Here is a 19,608-nt window from a genome sequence, read left to right as displayed (position 1 = left end):
GGATCCTCAGATTGTGCAGCTAGCAACAGGAGAAACATTACCTTCTAACCTATTTTTCAAGGAATAATAGGAATTGAGATGATTCATGTTTCACGGACACCAGAATTCTTCAATTGTGGAAACATGAATTTATTCCCAGACGCATTCTCTGACCACAATCTGGAATCTATGGCTAGTAGCAGAACCAGACAAAGGTCTCACTCCTATTACAATGCAGAGGGGAAAAAGCCTTATGGTGTGGACACACAGAAAGAAGAAACCTGTTTAAGACCTCGATCTAGGTGTGTATTCATAATTAACTATGCTTTTACTCTTATATTATCAAAATTAGGTTACTGGCCAGATAACCAAATACTTCTAATTAACCAGATTTGTGGGGGGGGTTTTCTCTTCTGACTTGAATTACTGAACTACATAATTAATATTGAATTGAATGTCTTTAAAAGGTCTTTTTACAGTTATGAGACATCGGAGTTATGCTCAGAAGATGACATAAGACACTTTACAACCTCCCCTACGTCAAAACAGATGCAAAGCTCACTGCCAAAGTATCAAGCAACCAAAAAGGAGGAAAGAGACGGGGATGTGTCGGTTGTTGAGTTCACCTCTACGAAGTCAAAGCATAAACCAAACAAGCAATCACCCTCTAGAGAAACTTGTGGTAGTGAAATAATGTTTTTAAAGTTGGATATGGATTTTAAAAGCAAAATAAATAAAATGAAAATCTACAATAATAATAATAATAATAATAATAATAAAGTTACATGTGTATGTTTTGGCTCAGGCAGTAAATGCCATCTCAAGCAAGTTTCCATGATGACCATCTCTGAAGCAGACAACTGGGAGATTTGTTCCAGCTCTGGGATGAAGTATGGGCAGTTTGTGGACTGGGAGAAAATTGATCCTGAAGCTGCAAAGAAATATCAACAAATCCTACGGAGTGAGCACCAGCAGCTTAAAACTATGGCTCGGGAAGGATTTTGGGCCATGCCACACACACTAAGGGCCAAAGCTTATTATCACATCATCCACAGCATCAATTCTATGTATGTGTTTGTGGCAAGTAATGGAACCACTGTGAGCATTTTTACTGAAATCTGCTTGAACCAAATTTTTGACTGTGTATTGATTTTATATATCTGCAGAAGGGCTGTCACTCCAGACAGAGATGTCTACTATGAACTGACTAAGAAGCTATTTGGAGAACAAAAACATAGTAGCCACCCAGTGCCGAAGTATATGGAAGATGGAGAAATACCAAGGTAATATTTTGTGATACTGCAATCACACTTCATAGCTGACAAACTGTCTTAATGATGAGCTTTTTGTCTAATTGGCATTGATTTTGCTAATTTTGGCTACGTTTATTAAAAGCATCCACAAGACTAGCAACATATATATATACATATATAACAGAAAAAGTTTACATTCTAGTATTATTATACTTCTGCACTGCAGTAAATGTGACCAAATCGGTCATTGCTTCCTCTGTTCTTTTCCAGATACTGTCTCAACAAAGCAGGCCTGAATTCTGCAAAAAAAGTTCTTCTTTGCCTCGGAAAATACTTCATAGACATGAACTTCTGCCCCATTCTACCCGCCCTGGTCTCCCTCATCCTCCACTTCAGCGAGGATGAAGCTGAATGTTTCTACAGTGTGTCCCGACTTATCTGCTACAATGATCCCAACAAGCGCTACATTGACCAGACTTTCCTCACCTACCGTGCGTCCTGTATGACCTTTGGAGACCTTGCCAACAAATGCTGCAGAGGCATTCGCAAGCTGATAGCCAGCTCCCACCAGAACCTGTTTGAGTTTTACTCTGACTGGATCATGTGGATATTTGCTGACCTTCCGTTCACATATGCCATTAGAGTTCTAGACGTCTACCTACTGGAGGGCTACAAGGTCCTCTACAGGTTTGTTACTGCTGCCGCATTTCAACAAATAAACAAAAAAACTTAGTCCTAAATATGTCATTTCTTCTGCCATATCAGTTACTCTGAGAAAAAAACCAAACATACAGACAAAACAATTCAATAAATGTGTTTCATAATTATTCTTTGTAGGGTTGCTCTGGCTTTGCTTGACCTCTATAAAGTATCAGTGTCATCTCGAGTGGCAGATGTGGAAGACTTCAGAACAGACATGAAAAGATTTGTGCAAAATGTAGCTCGCCACTGCACGGCTGAGAAGCTCCTAGAAAGAGCCTTCAAGATTTCAGTACCCACAAGGAGAGACCTTAACCTACTGTTCACTGCCAATAAAGAGTCACTCATACTAAAAGGTGTCAGCATAGACCAGAAAAGGTGGGTTAATACTGACATTGTCATGAATCAGATGACGAATGGTATATTTGTATGTAATAAAGGATTAATATACACAAACTTAGTAGTATTGAATATTCCATTCCAACTAATATGAACCCTGTTTTCACATATGTTTCCAAAAGGCTACCAGTAGAGACAGTGGATTTCAACAACTTTCGTTCCAGTGTTGTAACAGGGACGGAGATGAGAGTCATCTGGGCCTGGATACCTGAGCGCTTTGCCCTCTTCAGTCCCTTCAGGTTGTTCAGCACAGCTGAGCATGAAAGGACTCTTGCTTCGTAAGTAACCTTTGTTCTGCGCTTCAGTCCCACTCGGCAACTACCTAAAAAAAGAGGCGTGAATCATGTAGAGGAGTATTTATATCATATCGCAATAGCTTTAATAGTGTTTACTTTGTATCAAATTAATATCTGTTGAACTTCGCGTCCCTGCAGTGAAAAACAATTTTCTTTTGTAACTGTCAGCAGGTGTGTTTTTACTATCAACATTTAGAGACAAATACTGTTTTTTTTCCCCTGCGTTTAAACAGTGCTAAAACTTCTCTCTGATTTAACATGAAATTTAAATAAAATAGGTCTTTGCTCTTGAGGGGCAATTGTATGCCAGTTTGGCATGTATATAATGTTGTTGTGCATTTATAAAAACAAAAGGTGTTTTGTATATTTTTATTTCATACAGATTCTATTCACATGTGGAGGGACATGAACCATCTGTCATGATTATTAAATCTGTGGATGAAGAGGTAAAACTATAAAATAATCAATATTAGGATACATTTTATTTAACATGTTAAATGAGCCTCAGAATTGATCCTTAGGCTTCTATAATGGTGAGATTTAGCCGACGCAGTAAGTTTTGTATGCCATTGACATGATGTAATTTCTCTTATCTTAGGTATTTGGTGCCTTCTTGTCAACTGATGTAGCAGAAAGAAGAAAACAAGACTCAGAGGAACTTGTATACTTTGGAACTGGGGAGTGTTTAGTTTTCACGGTGAGCTTTCTTCTTGTTGAATTCAACTTACCTTAGATTTAGATTGACCATGTATGGGTTTCTTTATGTTAATATAGAGCAATGCCTTTGACACTGCAAGGCGTCAAACAAGATTTGTGATTACTGTTTCAGCTCCGTCCCAACATGGAGCTCTACCAGAGATCTATGGTCAATATTATGAGCCCAAGAGCGTCTCCTGAGAAACTTCGAGGCAGTATTAGTGCTTCCCCTCAGGCGTCAACTAATGGCAACATCCCCTCCAGCACAACTCTGACCTGTCCTGCTGAGACACTGCAAAATCCCAGCTATCTGATGGTCACTGCACCAGTGGAGGAATCCATGTCTGCAAAACAGCCCAAGAGGCCTAAGGAGCAAGAGGCCTCCAAGTTCATAGCAGGCGATGACAATCGGCTTATTATTGGTGTGTTAGTGAAACATACAATAGATTGGCCTTTGAAGGAACCTTTAATATATTGTGTGACAGGGAAGCTGCGAGTACTCTGCTCATATCTATGTGTCTTCTTTCAGGTGGTGATGGAGGTCATGCTCTCTGCCTGCAAAGAGACCTACAAGGGGGTTACACAGAGCCGTGTGAAACTTTTAAGAGCATTGCACTCTGCAAGAGAGACTTCAAGATCCAGTCCCTGGAAGTGTGGGGCATCCAGAACTCCATTTCCATTTCTCATTGTTTTCCTTCTAAGTGAGTTAGAGAAAACAGCACTGACTATTTTTAGTAAAGACTGAAAGAGTTTTTCCTTCAAAGAATTTGGGTGATTTTGATTGATATGCAGCTTACAGACATTTCACACTTGTCCTGTGAAATGCTAAATTGTGTATTTTTTTTTTGTATAGTTAGGTGAGATTTATTTTGTTAATCAAAGTTTATTTGTACAGATCTGGGTCACATACAATGTCTTAGTGAACGTTACAATCCAGGAAAACAAAGCTTGTAATCTCAGGGCAGCTCCGAAGGAACACAATGACGCTCGTTTTGGTGCATATACTCACTTTTCTGTGATGAATCGAGGATAACTAGTTTTATAATACTCTGTAATAACTAAAGCACTACATTCACTAAAGGATAATATTTGTAAACACGCTGTTAAAATTGCAACTGCATCTGGTTTTAATTGGGAAAACACTAACCTGCAGTATTTTATAAGATCTATGTCCACTGTTAAATTGTATATTTTGATTGTGCAGTTTATTTAGATTTGATGTACAGTTGTACAAAACATCCCTTTTAAAATCCTTTATTTGCTATTCCTCTCAGTTAAGTAATTTATTCAGATAAGTGTTTTATTATTAACATGGCTGCATTTGTAATGGGATTGAAAGCAAATAACGTTTTTTAGTTATTTATTTATTTATTTTTTACTTAAGTCTTTTACTTAACATTGTCAGCATTCCTGTTAAAAAAACGAATCCTCTTTTGCTCCTCTTACAACATTTATACTTTAAAAAGAAAAAGAAATTCTGCTTTAAAGCTCCTTTACTTATATTCGCAAAATGATCTGTATATTATATCGTTTCTACCTGCAAAGATTATTTCTTAACATTAAGAAACTTGCTGAAGCTAGTCTCTGTAGCTTTATGGAACCATTTGGAGTGACATGCGAAAGGAGTGGATTACGTTTTCTTTGTTTAGTGATAACAGAAAAAAAAGAAAAAAAAACTCTACTAAAGATAGATATAATGTAAAAAAAAAACTCAAGATGTCTGGTTGCCCTTATATCCATTTTGGAGAACCTTTGGTATTTGTGTTCATTTAGCTTCAACAACCTGTTTTTGTTGTATAAATAAATGTAATGAAATCAAAACAATAATAATTTTTAAAAAAGAAAAGAAAGAAAGAAAGAAAGAAAGAAAGAAAGAAAGAAAGAAAGAAAGAAAGAAAGAAAGAAAGAAAGGGAAACGATGGCTCTCAACGTCAACATTTACCACGATCTGAGCGAGCCCCTGCTGGACATCTGACTGAACCGCAAATCTGTTAACCGCAAAGAAAAAGCACCGGTTCTTGAAAGTACGTGAGCAGTTGAAGGCACCATGCAAGAGAAAGAGCATCAACCCCAAATTGCTGCGCCGTGTTTAGCAGTCCGTTGCTTACTATGATGGGGCTTATGGTCATCTTCTTATGGCTACCAGTGCATCATGGAGTTAAGGGAAATGAAATGACAGAAGGAAAAGCAAAGGAAGCTACAAAGAGACCGTTGATGGATATGGATATCAGTGTTAGTAGGACCGACATTGAGAACAGAATAAGGCACAAAAATGAAAGAAATGTGACAAAAGCAATGGGAGGAGGAGATGAAAGAGCGATGGTTTAACAAAACAAAAAGGAAAATATGAGAAATGAGAAGCACAGGAAGCAGAATTTCGGTCCACACGCCATACCAGTTGGTGGCGTAATGCATATAAAGAAGAAGAAGCAGTCCGCGGCTACGAGCTGTCCTTTCACGCGAAGAAGTTTTCGGTTAAAACTCTGTGGATAGAGGACGTGGTAAGCTTTCTCTTTTACGGATTATTAGAGAAGTGGGCCTGAATCTTGTTTACGCCTCCGAGGCTGTGCTGCGTGGTTAGCTACAACGTTAGCGACAGTAGCTAGCAAACGTTGTAAAAGTGCGGCTGTTGTGTTTGTATTTGTATACCGTTGTGACAATGCGTTAACACTACCCTCGAGTTTAATTATAACCCCTTATCGACAATCGTTAACCACGCCGGTGTCGGTTTCGCTGCAAGTGGACGGGTTAATGCTCGAGCGGCCACACAAACATTCTAGCAAATCTGTGCAAAAGCACAGATATTTTTTTTTGTATAGGTAAATAAACAACATGTTAGCTTTCAGAACCAGCACTGACCACTTTCAGTTTCACGTGCATCTTTAAGTTTAGTTTGAGGATATTGATACATACTTTGAGCGTTAAGGGTTGTTTAGTGTTGTTTTCCTTCCACCGTCTTGATACAGACACTGGGTGTGTGCAGCACACTGGACTGTTTAACCCACTGCATACATGCTGCTTATCTTTTATGCTGCTCATGTTTTAGATGGCATGCTCAAAATTTTGGCGTGAACAAAATGCAAGCACGGACCAACTAATAGTGACTAGTAGTGCCACACTCTACCTGAGTATTTTTGATGCTGTAATGTAGTTAAGGGGTGTTTCCAGCTAGTGCTTTCTGTTTGTGCTAGGAGGGGGCAGTTCGTAATACAATTGGAGTTTTAAAAAAAATGGTACTAGCAAGGCAAGGTGTACCTGATAAAGTGTGTGGTGAATGTAGATTTGACGTAATTTAGCGATAGTATCTGTTTTGCATAGTTTGCCCACCACTGATAAGAAGATCTATTTTTTTGTTTTTGTTTTTTGTAGAATTGTAAAATTTCCCCCCAAACTTCCAACCAACTAATCATTAGTTAACCACATAAACAAGTCACAGCCAGTTAGTCAGGAAGGTCCAATTAAATACAATAAAGTGTTTCTGATGCCTATGTTTTTACAAACTCAAACACCAAATCACTTGGATTTCAAGTGGGATAACTTCAGTTCAATTAAATTTTATTTATATAGCGCCAAATCACAACAACAGTCTCCTCAAGGCGCTTTGTATTGTAAGGGACACCCTACAATAATCAAATGACCCTTTGTGAGCAAGCATTCCTGACAGTGGGAAGGAAAAACTCCATTTTAACAGGAAGAAACCTCTTGCAGAACCAGGCTCAGGGAGGGGCGGCCATGTGCTGCGACCGGTTGGGGTGAAGGAAGACAGGATGAAAGACATTCTGTGGAAAAGAGCCAGAGATTAATAACAAGTGTGATTCAGCAGATAGGTCTATTAACACATGTTGAGTGAGAAATGTGACTGATAAGGAAATACTCAATGCACCATGGGAATCCCCCAGCAGTCTACACCTATTGCAGCATAACTAAGGGAGGATTCAGGGTCACCTGATCCAGCCCTAACTATATACTTTAGCAAAAAGGAAAGTTTTAAGCCTAATCTTAAAAGTAGAAATAGTGTCTGTCTCCCAAATAGGGCTGCCACAAACGATTATTTTGATAGTCGACTAGTCACCGATTATTTTTGCGATTAGTCGACTAATCAGATCATCATCCACTGGACGTAAAACTACAGCTTATATAACTATCATTAGCTTACAGCTTTAAGCTTTTAAGGTGCTAACTAAAAATAAAGACAAGATGATAGTTTATTCAATTTTAATGAAATTTGCAGATTGTTTCGGTAAAGTTTAATAAACTCCTTGCTATCTAAAATATAACAGGACACCGGGGTATATTCTCCAGCATCTCACACTTCTGATAATCAGCTGTCTGCTTGACGTTTATTCAGCTGTGTAAAAACTATAACTTTAATCTCAGCCAAACAGATTTACTCAGGAACAAATAAAATACTAAAAAAAAAAAAAAAAAAAGGCCAAACAACAACATTTTTAATTTATCTAAGTGACTCATATATATTTAACCTGAGTCGCGAAAGACGGCGGTGGGTTTGAAAACAATTTGCCGGGAGTCCGGTGTTCTCACGGCGCTAGTGACCTAGCCCCCGGCTAGCTATCGAGCTAGTGGGTAACAGACGTCTCCGAAAACTGAGCCGATATTTGAGGTTTACACAGCTACATTCTCGCCTGAAAATATGTTAAACGTTTATTTTGTGACCCAGAAAGAATAATAAGAGTAATATTAAAACTAACTAGCTACCGCCATTGTTGGAAACTAAGCTGGGCCGCGCTATGAATTCTGGGACACAGCTACTTCTTCTTCTTCGGGGTTTAACGGCAGCTGGAATCCTTGTACATGCAGTGCTGCCATCTTCTGTTTCAGTCCGTTATTACACTCTTAAATCCTGCTATTATTCCTGCGTCTTTTGCGATCTTACAAAGCTTCAAACGACACGTCGACTATTAAATCAGTCGTCGACGATTTTGATAGTCGACGTAATCGTGACTAGTCGACAAATCGTGGCAGCCCTACTCCCAAATCAAACTGGAAGCTGGTTCCACAGATGAGGGGCCTGAAAATTGAAGGCTCTTCCTCTCATTCTACTTTTAAATACTCTAGGAACAACATGTAAGCCTGCAGTGCTAGAGCGAAGTGCTCTAATGGGGTGATATGGTACTACAAGGTCATTAAGATCAGATGGGGCCTGATTATTTAAGACCTTGTATGTGAGGAGCAGGATTTTGAATTCAATTCTGGATTTAACAGGGATAACTTGACAGTTGTTCATCTGAAATAGCTCTCCATTAAGACTTTTATATTAGCTGTATCAATGCTTATTGTTCCCTTTCCACATCAGTTTTGTTTGAATTTCCCTGGATGTGTCTAATGAGTCCTTTTGGTCTCAGACATTAGCTACAGTACGAGTTTGCATCGTGGAAACTGTAATAGTAAATGTCCAATATGTAGATATATTGTGTATTTGTTCCTTAACTGTTTATGGGTTGTACATCAACAGGCTGCAGCAATGGGCCCAGATACCACACCTGTCCCTAAAACGGAATCTGCGGAGGAAAGTATGTATTGAGGGTATTTTGCATGTTTCTCCCCTTTTGATCAAAATTTGTGTAATAAATAAGTTCACTTTTTTAGTTCTAAAAAGCCTGGTTCCTTATCCAACTGAATTCGGTGGCATACAGTGCATGTGGAACAGAACAGAACTAAGCTCCACTGAACATGAATTACATATGTGTAATAGGGCTGGGCCATATTATACCGTTCACGGTAATACCGGTATAATGTTAGGCAACGATAGGAAAATGAAATATCACAATAGAATATGAGTAAAACGCGCATGCGCAGTGCCTTTGTTTTCATACGCACATGGCCGATTGTTGAGTGAAACAGATGAACCAGAATTGGTTTGTAAAAATGGTGCAACTTCAGTGATGTGGAACTGGTTTGGTGTTTGTCCATCAGATACACGACAAAGCACATTTTTTTGCAGAACATGCAAGCGGCTGTCGTTATTGTCGTATTTGTCGGACTAAGATGCTCTTAAATCTGGAAGTAATCTGGGTCCTAAACTCCGTATTCTTCTGGTCAAACGAACACTGCAGCATCACTTAGAGTTAAAAACTGTCTAAATTATTTCCTCTTTAATAAAACGATCAGCATTGCTGCTTTACCAGGTGTAACTATGAAGTTTAACTTCCAGGCATCCATGAAAACAAAATTTATTACATTTAACGGAGTTAGAAGCTAGCAGGAAGCTAGCGGAAGTTAGCTCGCTAGTTTCGCTAGTTACCTAAGCATGATATAGCACGTTCTGACTGAGAGATTTCTGAAAAAGATCAAACGTACAGCTCTGCTATCACTTCCAACATAAATGAAGACAGGAAACTAAACAGCAGTGACGTTTGTAGGGTTACTGAAGTTGGGCTAGCTGGTATATAATGATGTGCTACGTGATCGCTAGCGACACAGCTATGTTAGCATAACATAAACAGTGAAGCTGGAGGACGAACACTAACACTTTTCCACTTATAAAAATTAACGTGAAGGTTCCTGATAGTTAGAGACAAATGCAATCGCATGGCAGGATGCTGTAAACGGACCAAACTAAAGTCAGGAGAACAACTGAGATAATCCATCCACAATACGAGGTTAGTCATTAATATGCTGCAACAACATGGGAATAGAGCAGCTGCCAGAGAATTCAACATTAATGAATCAATGGTACAGAAGTGGAGGAAGCAAGAAGAATGAGTTTAATAAAGTTTGATTTATCTGACTGCTTTGTTTCGCTTAATGTGCCTTATAATCCCGTGCACCTTATGGTCTGAAAAATACGTACTGCACACTGCAGTTTAATGTTGCAAAGCACCTCTTTTTAACTTCAGTGGATATTATACATGGTTATGCTCAGGATATGTCAGCCCATTTCTACTGGAAATGCCTTTTGGTTAAACTTTCAGCAAGGAATTTGCATTTGCACTGTTACATTTTTATAAAGCTTTAATGTACATAAAAACCAGCTTCTTGTTTAAGTGAAAATAAATGGAAGGTTGTCTTTTTGCGCTAGTAATGTTGTGGAGTTGTATTTTCTCTCGCATCAATTATATCGTCAGTTATATTGTTATCGCAAATTTTCAAATATATATCGTGATAAATATTTTTGGCCATATCGCCCTGCTCTAATGTGTAACATGGTAAAAGTCAATCATTGTGTTTTGCTTACTGAGATTTGCTAAGTCACTTCAGTCAGTAACACACTCAAATTGTGTTTTTAATGTGATTCCTCTTCAGATCCAGAAATAGTGGTGGTGAAGATAATCTCAGACTCAGATTCCAGTGATGCTTCAGTGATCACCGAGCCAGAGAACTCCAAACAGCCACAGAGCAACACATCAGACAAGTGTTACCCTTGCACTGTCTGTGGCAAGATATTTGACAGACCGTCAAAGCTGGAGTGGCATAAACCTGTACACACTAGCAAGCCCAAGACTCTTCATAACTGTGAGCATTGTAATATAAGCTTTACAAAAAAAGAGACGCTGATCCGACACCGGAATTGCCACAGTAGGACTAACAAGCACCCCTGTCCCGACTGTGGAAAAGTGTTCAATAGACCCTCAAGGTTAGAGAGGCATAAACGCACACACACAAAACAACCCAGGGTACCTCATCAGTGTTCATACTGCATGAAGACGTTCAGAAAACTTAACAAACTCATTCGTCACAAGCGTATGCACACTGGAGAGAAGCCTTTCACCTGTTCGGTCTGCGGTAAGGGATTCTCCGAGTCAGGTCACTGCAAAGCACACGAAAAGACACACGAGGAGCAGCCAGAAAAACCTCACAGTTGTGCGGATTGCGGGATGTGTTTCTTCAAGGCCTCGGCGCTTCGTAGACACTTCCTCTCCCACACAGGAGAGAAGCCTTTCAAATGTACCTTATGTGAGAGCTGCTTCTCTCGCTCTGAGGGACTGAAAAGGCACATGAGGAGCCACACAGGGGAAAGACCATACAAATGCATTATCTGTGGCAAGCAGTTTTATTCTCGCCAGGATTTGAATATTCATGGATTGACCCACACAGGGGAGAAGCCACATCTTTGCCCTGTGTGTGGTAAAGGCTTTTCACAGCTGGGCAACATGAAAGAGCATGAACAAAATGTTCATATTAAGTCAGAAAAATATATTTGTAATGATTGTGGAGCAACGTTCTCACGAAATGCGTCACTGACAAAGCATCGGCGGACACATACTGGAGAGAGACCCTATCTGTGCCTCATCTGCGGCTGCAGGTTTAAATGGAGCCATTCTCTCAGCAGACACCGGAGGTCACACGCACACAGACAGATGGCTGGGGACACATCCAAAGAAATACTACGTTTTGAAGGACCTTCAGAGAATCCCGACAGTGTAACGTAAAAGTTGAGTGTTTATTAAAAGCACATTTCCTCTTCATTTAGTTTTGAGAGAGGAAGAAGCTCATTTCTGTTCTATTGACAAGTTATTAAAAGTTCTTGTGATGATTCACCTTTCTGCTTTCATTGCTGACTGTCCACTAAAATTCTTTTTAAAAATCTCAGTTAGGACAGGGCACCAGGTCTGCTCTGTTCACAGTTCACTGTTATGACATGTGGTGTGGTTAGCGTTTAAGAATATTTCATAGTTCTTTACCAAAGGACAAGGAAATACAGTTGCCCTACCAAATGGCTGGAAAGTTTCTCTGGACCAACAGTTATATCAGTACAAAATTTTGTATGGTGCAGTGCAAACCAGGATGTAGCTAAGTATTGCTTCTTTCTGTAGTTTATAAAACAAAGTGTACTTTCTTTACAAAGTAATTGTTACCTAATTTGCCATCATAATAAGTGCCAAATATGCAGATTTAAAAAATTTAAATGAACATAGAACATTGTTAGATTAGATCTAGAACATATATATGATGTAGTTGTGTAAACCAATGATTTTTATCTTGTGCATGATAGCTTACTTTCAATAAAGATACATATTGTCACATACTGCGATTATCTTTGTAGTAATTTCAGACAATAAACGTTCAATGTTTTTATACTGATAATCAGTAAATATGCTGAAATATATTTTAAATAGAAAGTATACCTGGGTTCGAACGGGAGGCTGTTATTGGCTTTAACGGTAAGTTTCTCCCCCCCCCCCCCCCCCCAAAAAAAAAACTTAAATTAAGTTTCTGATACGACAGCTGAAACGTCTGGAGTGGCACGCTCAGTACTGTACAAAAATTTGTACAGTAAAATCTCTAAAATATATCTTACATATTTTACAAGAACAGGAACGTTTCTGTCATTCTGGGGCGATCGTGGCTCAAGAGTTAGGAGTTCGCCTTGTAATCGGAAGGTTGCCGGTTCGAGCCCCGGCTCGGACAGTCTCGGTCGTTGTGTCCTTGGGCAAGACACTTCACCCGTTGCCTACTGGTGGTGGTCAGAGGGCCCGGTGGCGCCAGTGTCCGGCAGCCTCGCCTCTGTCAGTGCGCCCCAGGGTGGCTGTGGCTACAATGTAGCTTGCCATCACCAGTGTGTGAATGGGTGGATGACTGGATATGTAAAGCGCTTTGGGGTCCTTAGGGACTAGTAAAAGCGCTATATAAATACAGGCCATTTACCATTTAACTGAAATTCAAATTTTATTTGTCACACACGCAACCCCATACACAGTATGACATGAGGTCAGATGCCTGTAGCTGTGCAGTGCCCAACCATTAAATGACAGTAGGTTTACAGTAAGATATACAAATTTACAGGTTACTACAAAATTTAAAGCTTTAACTTAGAAACAACTGGGGGGGGGGGGGGGGGGGGACTTGAGCATTGGGACCTGCAGTGTGAACGTTACAATCCAGGTAAACAAAGCTTGTAATCTCAGGACAGCTCTGAAGGAACACAATGATGCTCTTTATGGTGCATATACTTACTTTTATGTGATGAATTGAGGAGAACTAGTGTTATAACACTCTTTAAAAACTAAGACACTACATTCACTAAAGGATCATATTTGTAAACATGCTTTCAAAATGCATCTGTATGGTTTTAATTGTGTATTTTGATATTGTAGTTTATGTAGATTTGATACACTGTTATACAAAACATCTTTTGACTTCCTTTGTCGTTTGCTAATTATAACAGAAATTTCTGGTACAACTTCGCCTACTTCCAAGGTGCATGGAGAGGATGAAAGAATTCACAATGCAGGAACTCCAGCAACACTTAGGGGAAGATGACCAACGCGTTTCGGCTTGTGGCCTTCATCAGGGTCATCATTTGCTAATCTCCTCAGTAAAGTAACTTATTCAGATACATGTTTTATTATTAAAATTATGTGGCTGTAACTGTAATGGGACTGAAAGCAAGTACAACTTTTTATTATTATTATTATTTTATTTTTTATTAAACTTAACTCTGGTTTGGAAATTCTAAAATTATCAGCATTTCAATTATAAATGAATGTCTTTAGCTCATATCTCTCTCTCTCTCTCTCTCTCTCTCTCTCTCTCTATATATATATATATATATATATATATATATATATATATATATATAGAGAGAGAGAGAGAGAGAGAGAGAGCTGCAAAGATTATTTCTTAACATTGAATAATTTGCTGAAACTAAGTAATCTCTGTAGCTTTATGGAACCATTTATAGTAATGGGAGTGACATCTGAAAGGAGAATATAGTTTTCTTTGTTTAGTGATAACGGGGAAAAACTACTACTGATAGATATAATGTGAGTAAAAAGAAAAAAATCCTCAACATGTCTGGTTGCCTTTATTTCTATTTTGGAGAGCCTTTGGTATCTGTGTTTATTTGGCTTCAACAACCTGTGTGGGGTTTTTTTTTTTGTATAAACAAATGAAATGAAATCAATTTTAAAAAGAAAAGCAAGTGACGCCTCTCAACGTCAACACTGTCCACGATCTGAGCTCGCCCCTGTTGGACATCTGACTGAACCGCAAAGACAAGAACCCGTTTTTGAAAGTACGTGGGTACTTGAAGGCACCATGCAAGGGAACGAGCATCAACCCCAAATTGCTGCGGCTGGTTTAGCAGTCCGCTGCGACTAGCTGTCCTTTCGGACGAAGACGTTTTCACTTAAAACTCTGTAGATAGAGGCTGTGGCAAGCTTTCTCTTTTACGGATTATTAGAGAGGTGGGCCTGAATCGTGTTTGCGTCTCCGAGGCTTGTACGGTGTGGTTAGCTAAAATAGCAGCGTTAGCGTTAGCGACAGTAGCTAACAAACGCTGTAAAGGTGCAGCTGTTGTGTTTGTATTTGCATGCCGGTGTGACTGTGTTAACGCTACCCGTGAGTTTAATTATAACCCCTTATTGGCAATCGTTAACCGACGCTGCAAGTGGACGGGTTAATAATAGTCGACACACAAACATTCCAGCAAATCTGTGCAAAAGCACAGATATTTTTTTTGTAGAGGTAAATAAACAACATGTTAGCTTTCAGAACCAGCACTGACCACTTTCAGTTTCACGTGCATCTTTAAGGTTAGTTTGAGGATATTGATACATACTTTGAGCGTTAAGGGTTGTTTAGTGTTGTTTTCCTTCCTGCCTCCTGAGACAGACCTTGGGTGTGTGCAGCACACCGGACTGCTTAACCCACTTCATACATGCTGTTTATCTTGTATTTTACAGAGGTGGTCAGACAAATATATTTTGTAGTTTGGATCTAATTACCACTGCTGTATGCTTAAACAGATAAGTGGCTTAGTATTCTTTGTATTAAATTTAAGACATATGAAACATATAGTATGTAGAGCCTTGAAAAATACTTGGAAAGAGAATCTTATTGAGGTGTTTAGGCACCGAGACAAAAATGTGCTAAACTGTTCATGATCTCTCAAATATGAAATACAATGTGTGGTTTTTAAACAGATTAATTAAAACGTCACTTCACTCAACAACACCGGGAGAAGAAGCTGTTAACCTGTTGCTAATAATCAAACATTCGTGTTTGTGGGCTTAAAAGAAAGAGAAATCATTACGCTACAGACATGTCAACAGGAACTTGATATAACCAGTGTGAATGCACGACGCTTTAAATGTGGTCGCAGATGGACTACAGCAGCAGAAGTAGCATCTCCTATACATCACAGGAGATGCCACTCCTGTGATGTATAAAAAGTTCCAAAAATGTGACCTGGTCTGATAATATCAGCACCAGCATTTGTGCTAGGAGGAATTGCTGCAGTTCTTAATACAATTGGAGTTAAAAATGGTACTAGCAAGGTGTACCTGATAAAGTGTCTCGTGAATGTAGATTTGAGGTAATTTAGCGATAGTATCTGTTTTGCATAGTTTGCCCACCAGGGAGCACTGATAAGTAGATTTTTCAACTAACTTCCAACTAACTAATCAGTAGTTAGCCACATAAACAAGTCACAGCCAGTTAGTCAGGAAGGTCCAATTAAATACAATAAATTGTCTTTTGCCACAGGCTTACACAAAAGTCTAATTGCTGATGCTTATGTTGTTGTTGTTTTTTACAAACTCAAACACCAAATTACTTGGATTTCACAGGGATAACTTGACAGCTGCTCATCTGAAATAGCTCTCCATTAAGATTTTGTATTAGCTGTATCAATGCTTATTGTTCCCTTTCCACACCAGTTTTGTTTGAATTTCCCTGGATGTGTCTAATGAGTCCTTTTGGTCTCAGACATTAGCTACAGTACGAGTTTGCATCGTGGAAGCTGTAACAGTAAATCTACAATATGTGATATTGTGTATTTGTTCCTTAACTCTTTATGGGTTGTACATCAACAGGCTGCAGCAATGGGCCCAGACACCACACCTGTCCCTAAAACAGAATCTGCAGAGGAAAGTATGTATTGAGGGTATTTTGCATGTTTTTTTCCCCCTTTGATCAAAATTTTTGCAATAAGTAAGTTCACTTTTTTTGAAGTCCCGTTGAGCATGGATTAAATATGCAGGGCTCTAGACTAACTTTTTGCCACAGTTGTACTGGTGCACCTAACTTCTTTTCTTAGATGCACCAGCACAAAGTTTAGGTGCACTCAAATTTTACAACCGCATCGCTTAACACAGCAGCTTTACATGTTCACTTTTTTTTTTTGTTAAATTGCTGTCCATACAGACAATACTGATTTGTAAATGATTAACTAACAATCTTGCCAACACAAAGTTCTTTATTTGGAGCACATTTCTACAAGAAAGATAAGTTACCATAAGGACCATAAGGCGCACCAGATCATAAGGCGCATTAAGCAAAACAAAACAGTCATATAAGTCAAACTTTACTCCAGTCATTCTTCTTGTTTCCTCCGCTTCCACACCATTGATTCATTAATGCTGAATTCTGTCGCAGCTGCTCTATTCCTATGTTCTACTGCATGACTGATAGAGTTTGAAATCCGCTTCATAAGCATGTCTCTTAACAGGTGCCATTTTGGGGTCCTTATATACACACAATACGGTAATATTATGTGTGTACGTATTACTCTGCGAGGCTCATCAGTACGGTAGCTCCAACAATCCATCAAGCGGTGCAGCTTCATAGCTTACCAAAGTCGTACTAAAACATTTTGACAGATTCGCAGTCAATAAGCACAACCAGAATTCATACATAAGGTGCACTTTTGAGAAAATGAAACGTATTTTTTGGACCTTATAGTCCAAAAGATACGGTACTGCTTGTACTTAAAGTGCTTCACTGAGCTGAAATTGAAACTTAAAATATCTCAAGCTATATAAAATAAAACAAAGTCAAAATTAAAAATGCCTCAAAGGCTTCAAATTTAACATCTCAATATCTGAACATCTTACCATGGGCATGGGCATCTGAGAGGTTCGCCCATGATTATCTCTGATTGGTTTGACCACAATATGGGCATTCTGTGTGTCTGTTATTGACCATACTTTTTACTTTTACTTTTTACTCGAACAGCTGGTCACACTGGTACGACCTAGGATTGTTTTTAGTTGCTCCATTGAGAAATTAGGTTGCATTTGCGACCTAATTTCACACTCTAGAGCCCTGATGTGTGTAACACGATAAAAGTTCATCATTGTGTTTTGCTAACTGAGATTTGCTAAGTCACTTCAGTCAGTAACACACTCAAATTGTGTTTTTAATGTGATTCCTCTTCAGGTCCAGAAATAGTGGTGGTGAAAATCATCTCAGAATCAGATTCCAGTGATGCTTCAGTGATCACCGAGCCAGAGAACTCCAAACAGCCACAGAGCAACACATCAGACAAGTGTTACCCTTGCACTGTCTGTGGCAAGATATTTGACAGACCGTCAAAGCTGGAGAGGCATAAACCTGTACACACAAGGAAGCCCAAAACTCTTCATAACTGTGAGCATTGTAATAAGAGCTTTACACAACAAGAGAAGCTGATCCGACACCGGAATTGCCACAGTAGGACTAACAAGCACCCCTGTCCCGACTGTGGAAAAGTGTTCAATAGACCCTCAAAATTAGAGAGGCACAAACGCACACACACAAAACAACCCAGGGTACCTCATCAGTGTTCATACTGCATGAAGACGTTCAGCAAACTTAACAAACTCATTCGTCACAAGCGTATGCACACTGGAGAGAAGCCTTTCACCTGTTCGGTCTGCGGTAAGGGATTCTCCGAGTCAGGTCACTGCAAAGCACACGAAAAGACACACGAGGAGCAGCCAGAAAAACCTCACAGTTGTGCGGATTGCGGGATGTGTTTCTTCAAGGCCTCGGAGCTCCGTAGGCACTTCCGCTCCCACACAGGAGAGAAGCCTTTCAAATGTACCTTATGTGAGAGCTGCTTCTCTCGCTCTGAGGGACTGAAAAGGCACATGAGGAGCCACACAGGGGAAAGACCATACAAATGCATTATCTGTGGCAAGCAGTTTTATTCTCGCCAGGATTTGAATATTCATGGATTGACCCACACAGGGGAGAAGCCACATCTTTGCCCTGTGTGTGGTAAAGGCTTTTCACAGCTGGGCAACATGAAAGAGCATGAACAAAATGTTCATATTAAGTCAGAAAAATATATTTGTAATGAATGTGGAGCAACGTTCACGCGATACAAGTCACTGACAAAGCATCGGCGGACACATACTGGAGAGAGACCCTATCTGTGCCTCACTTGCGGCCGCAGGTTTTCATGGAGCCATTCTCTCAGCAGACACCGGAGGTCACACGCACACAGACAGATGGCTGGGGACACATCCAAAGAAATGCTAAGTTTTGAAGGACCTTCAGAGAATCCCGACAGTGTAACGTAAAAGTTGAGTGTTTATTAAAAGCACATTTCCTCTTCATTTAGTTTTGAGAGAGTTTGTTCTATTGACAAGTTATTAAAAGTTCTTGTGATGATTCACCTTTCTGCTTTCATTGCTGACTGTCCACTAAAATTCTTTTTAAAAATCTCAGTTAGGACAGGGCACCAGGTCAGTGCTAGAAGATGTGTTTGCTGAAGTCTGTATTAATTGGAGTACAGCAGCAGTTAAAATTTTGGATGTGCCTAGAATATCTACTTTTTGATCACACAGCTCAGTGTAGGTCTGCTCTGTTCACAGTTCACTGTTATGACATGTGGTGTGGTTAGCGTTTAAGAATATTTCATAGTTCTTTACCAAAGGACAAGGAAATACAGTTGCCCTACCAAATGGCTGGAAAGTTTCCCTGGACCTACAGTTATATCAGTACAAAATTTTGTATGGTGCAGTGCAAACCAGGATGTAGCTAAGTATTGCTTCTTTCTGCAGTTTATAAAACAAAGTGTACTTTCTTTTAAAAATGTTTGTTACCTAATTTGCCATCATAAGTGTCAAATTTGCAGATTTTGCATTTACAGCCAATTACAGTATTTTTTTCAGTAGTTAAATCTTTACAACATGGTTATGCTCTTCTAAATTAGAGTAAAAAAGAAAAATGAACTGCACTATTTTCCTCTGGGCAGGACCTGCAGTGATGTCACAGTGGCCAGAGGTACTCCACTCTTGAGTGCAGTAGCATATTTAAGCTTGTACAAGTTGTGAAAAAAAAAATTAAATGAACAAAGAACATTGTACTTTTTAAGTTTTTATATCAGTATAATTTTATATTAGATGTACAACATATATATAATGTAGTTGTGTAATCCAATGATTTTTATCTTATTCATGCACGATAGCTTGCATTCAATAAAGATACATTGTGATGTACTGTGATGAACTCTGTAGTAATTTCAGACAATGGGCATTCAATGTTTTTGTACTGATAATCAGTAAATGTGCTGAAATGTATTTTTATTTGTTCTGTTATGTCCCAGATTCTTCTGT

The 19,608-nt window shown here is 39.2% G+C and overlaps 3 protein-coding genes across 6 annotated transcripts; all 3 read left to right on the top strand.

Annotated features, from left to right (window-relative positions):
• Positions 1-4,389, top strand: LOC101481839 (TBC1 domain family member 24-like). The gene is made up of 11 exons (XM_023153340.2): positions 1-281; positions 447-661; positions 785-1,046; positions 1,146-1,262; positions 1,503-1,919; positions 2,070-2,309; positions 2,453-2,608; positions 3,009-3,072; positions 3,225-3,323; positions 3,456-3,744; positions 3,852-4,389. The coding sequence occupies exons 1-11, from the start codon at positions 79-81 to the stop codon at positions 4,025-4,027; spliced, it is 2,238 nt and encodes a 745-aa protein (XP_023009108.2). The 5' UTR covers positions 1-78; the 3' UTR covers positions 4,028-4,389.
• Positions 4,390-5,348: 959 nt separating this feature from the next.
• Positions 5,349-12,306, top strand: LOC106675346 (uncharacterized). The gene is made up of 3 exons (XM_014409661.3): positions 5,349-5,823; positions 8,796-8,853; positions 10,586-12,306. Exons 2-3 carry the CDS (start codon positions 8,805-8,807, stop codon positions 11,710-11,712), a joined length of 1,176 nt encoding a protein of 391 aa, XP_014265147.2. The 5' UTR covers positions 5,349-5,823; positions 8,796-8,804; the 3' UTR covers positions 11,713-12,306.
• A 1,930-nt stretch (positions 12,307-14,236) lies between these two features.
• LOC101483602 (uncharacterized) lies at positions 14,237-19,497 on the top strand. 4 transcript variants are annotated; one of them, XR_013098990.1, is made up of 4 exons: positions 14,309-14,469; positions 16,099-16,156; positions 17,444-18,735; positions 18,848-19,497. XR_013098990.1 is itself a non-coding variant. In XM_004539280.5 (3 exons), the coding sequence occupies exons 2-3, from the start codon at positions 16,108-16,110 to the stop codon at positions 18,568-18,570; spliced, it is 1,176 nt and encodes a 391-aa protein (XP_004539337.3). In that variant the 5' UTR covers positions 14,237-14,297; positions 16,099-16,107; the 3' UTR covers positions 18,571-19,497. The 4 variants fall into 4 exon arrangements, 3 of the variants coding, with proteins under 3 accessions (XP_004539337.3, XP_004539335.3, XP_004539336.3); XM_004539280.5 differs by lacking the exon at positions 14,309-14,469 and adding an exon at positions 14,237-14,297 and having other exon boundaries at positions 17,444-19,497; XM_004539278.4 differs by having other exon boundaries at positions 17,444-19,497.
• The last annotated feature ends 111 nt before the right edge of the window (positions 19,498-19,608 follow it).

This window comes from Maylandia zebra, linkage group LG6, assembly GCF_041146795.1.
Source record: "Maylandia zebra isolate NMK-2024a linkage group LG6, Mzebra_GT3a, whole genome shotgun sequence".
Lineage (NCBI taxonomy): Eukaryota > Metazoa > Chordata > Actinopteri > Cichliformes > Cichlidae > Maylandia > Maylandia zebra.
This window is presented reverse-complemented; position numbering and strand designations above follow the sequence as displayed.

Bases quoted from the DNA above. Each gene is read 5' to 3' on its own strand.
- LOC101481839 (XM_023153340.2), top strand. From the start codon at position 79: ATGATTCATGTTTCACGGACACCAGAATTCTTCAATTGTGGAAACATG. The intron at 662-784 runs GTAGTGAAATAA...GTTTTGGCTCAG, and splicing joins ACCCTCTAGAGAAACTTGTG to GCAGTAAATGCCATCTCAAG. The intron at 2,609-3,008 runs GTAAGTAACCTT...TATTTCATACAG, and splicing joins CATGAAAGGACTCTTGCTTC to ATTCTATTCACATGTGGAGG.
- LOC101483602 (XM_004539280.5), top strand. From the start codon at position 16,108: ATGGGCCCAGACACCACACCTGTCCCTAAAACAGAATCTGCAGAGGAA. The intron at 16,157-17,443 runs GTATGTATTGAG...ATTCCTCTTCAG, and splicing joins AACAGAATCTGCAGAGGAAA to GTCCAGAAATAGTGGTGGTG.
- LOC106675346 (XM_014409661.3), top strand. From the start codon at position 8,805: ATGGGCCCAGATACCACACCTGTCCCTAAAACGGAATCTGCGGAGGAA. The intron at 8,854-10,585 runs GTATGTATTGAG...ATTCCTCTTCAG, and splicing joins AACGGAATCTGCGGAGGAAA to ATCCAGAAATAGTGGTGGTG.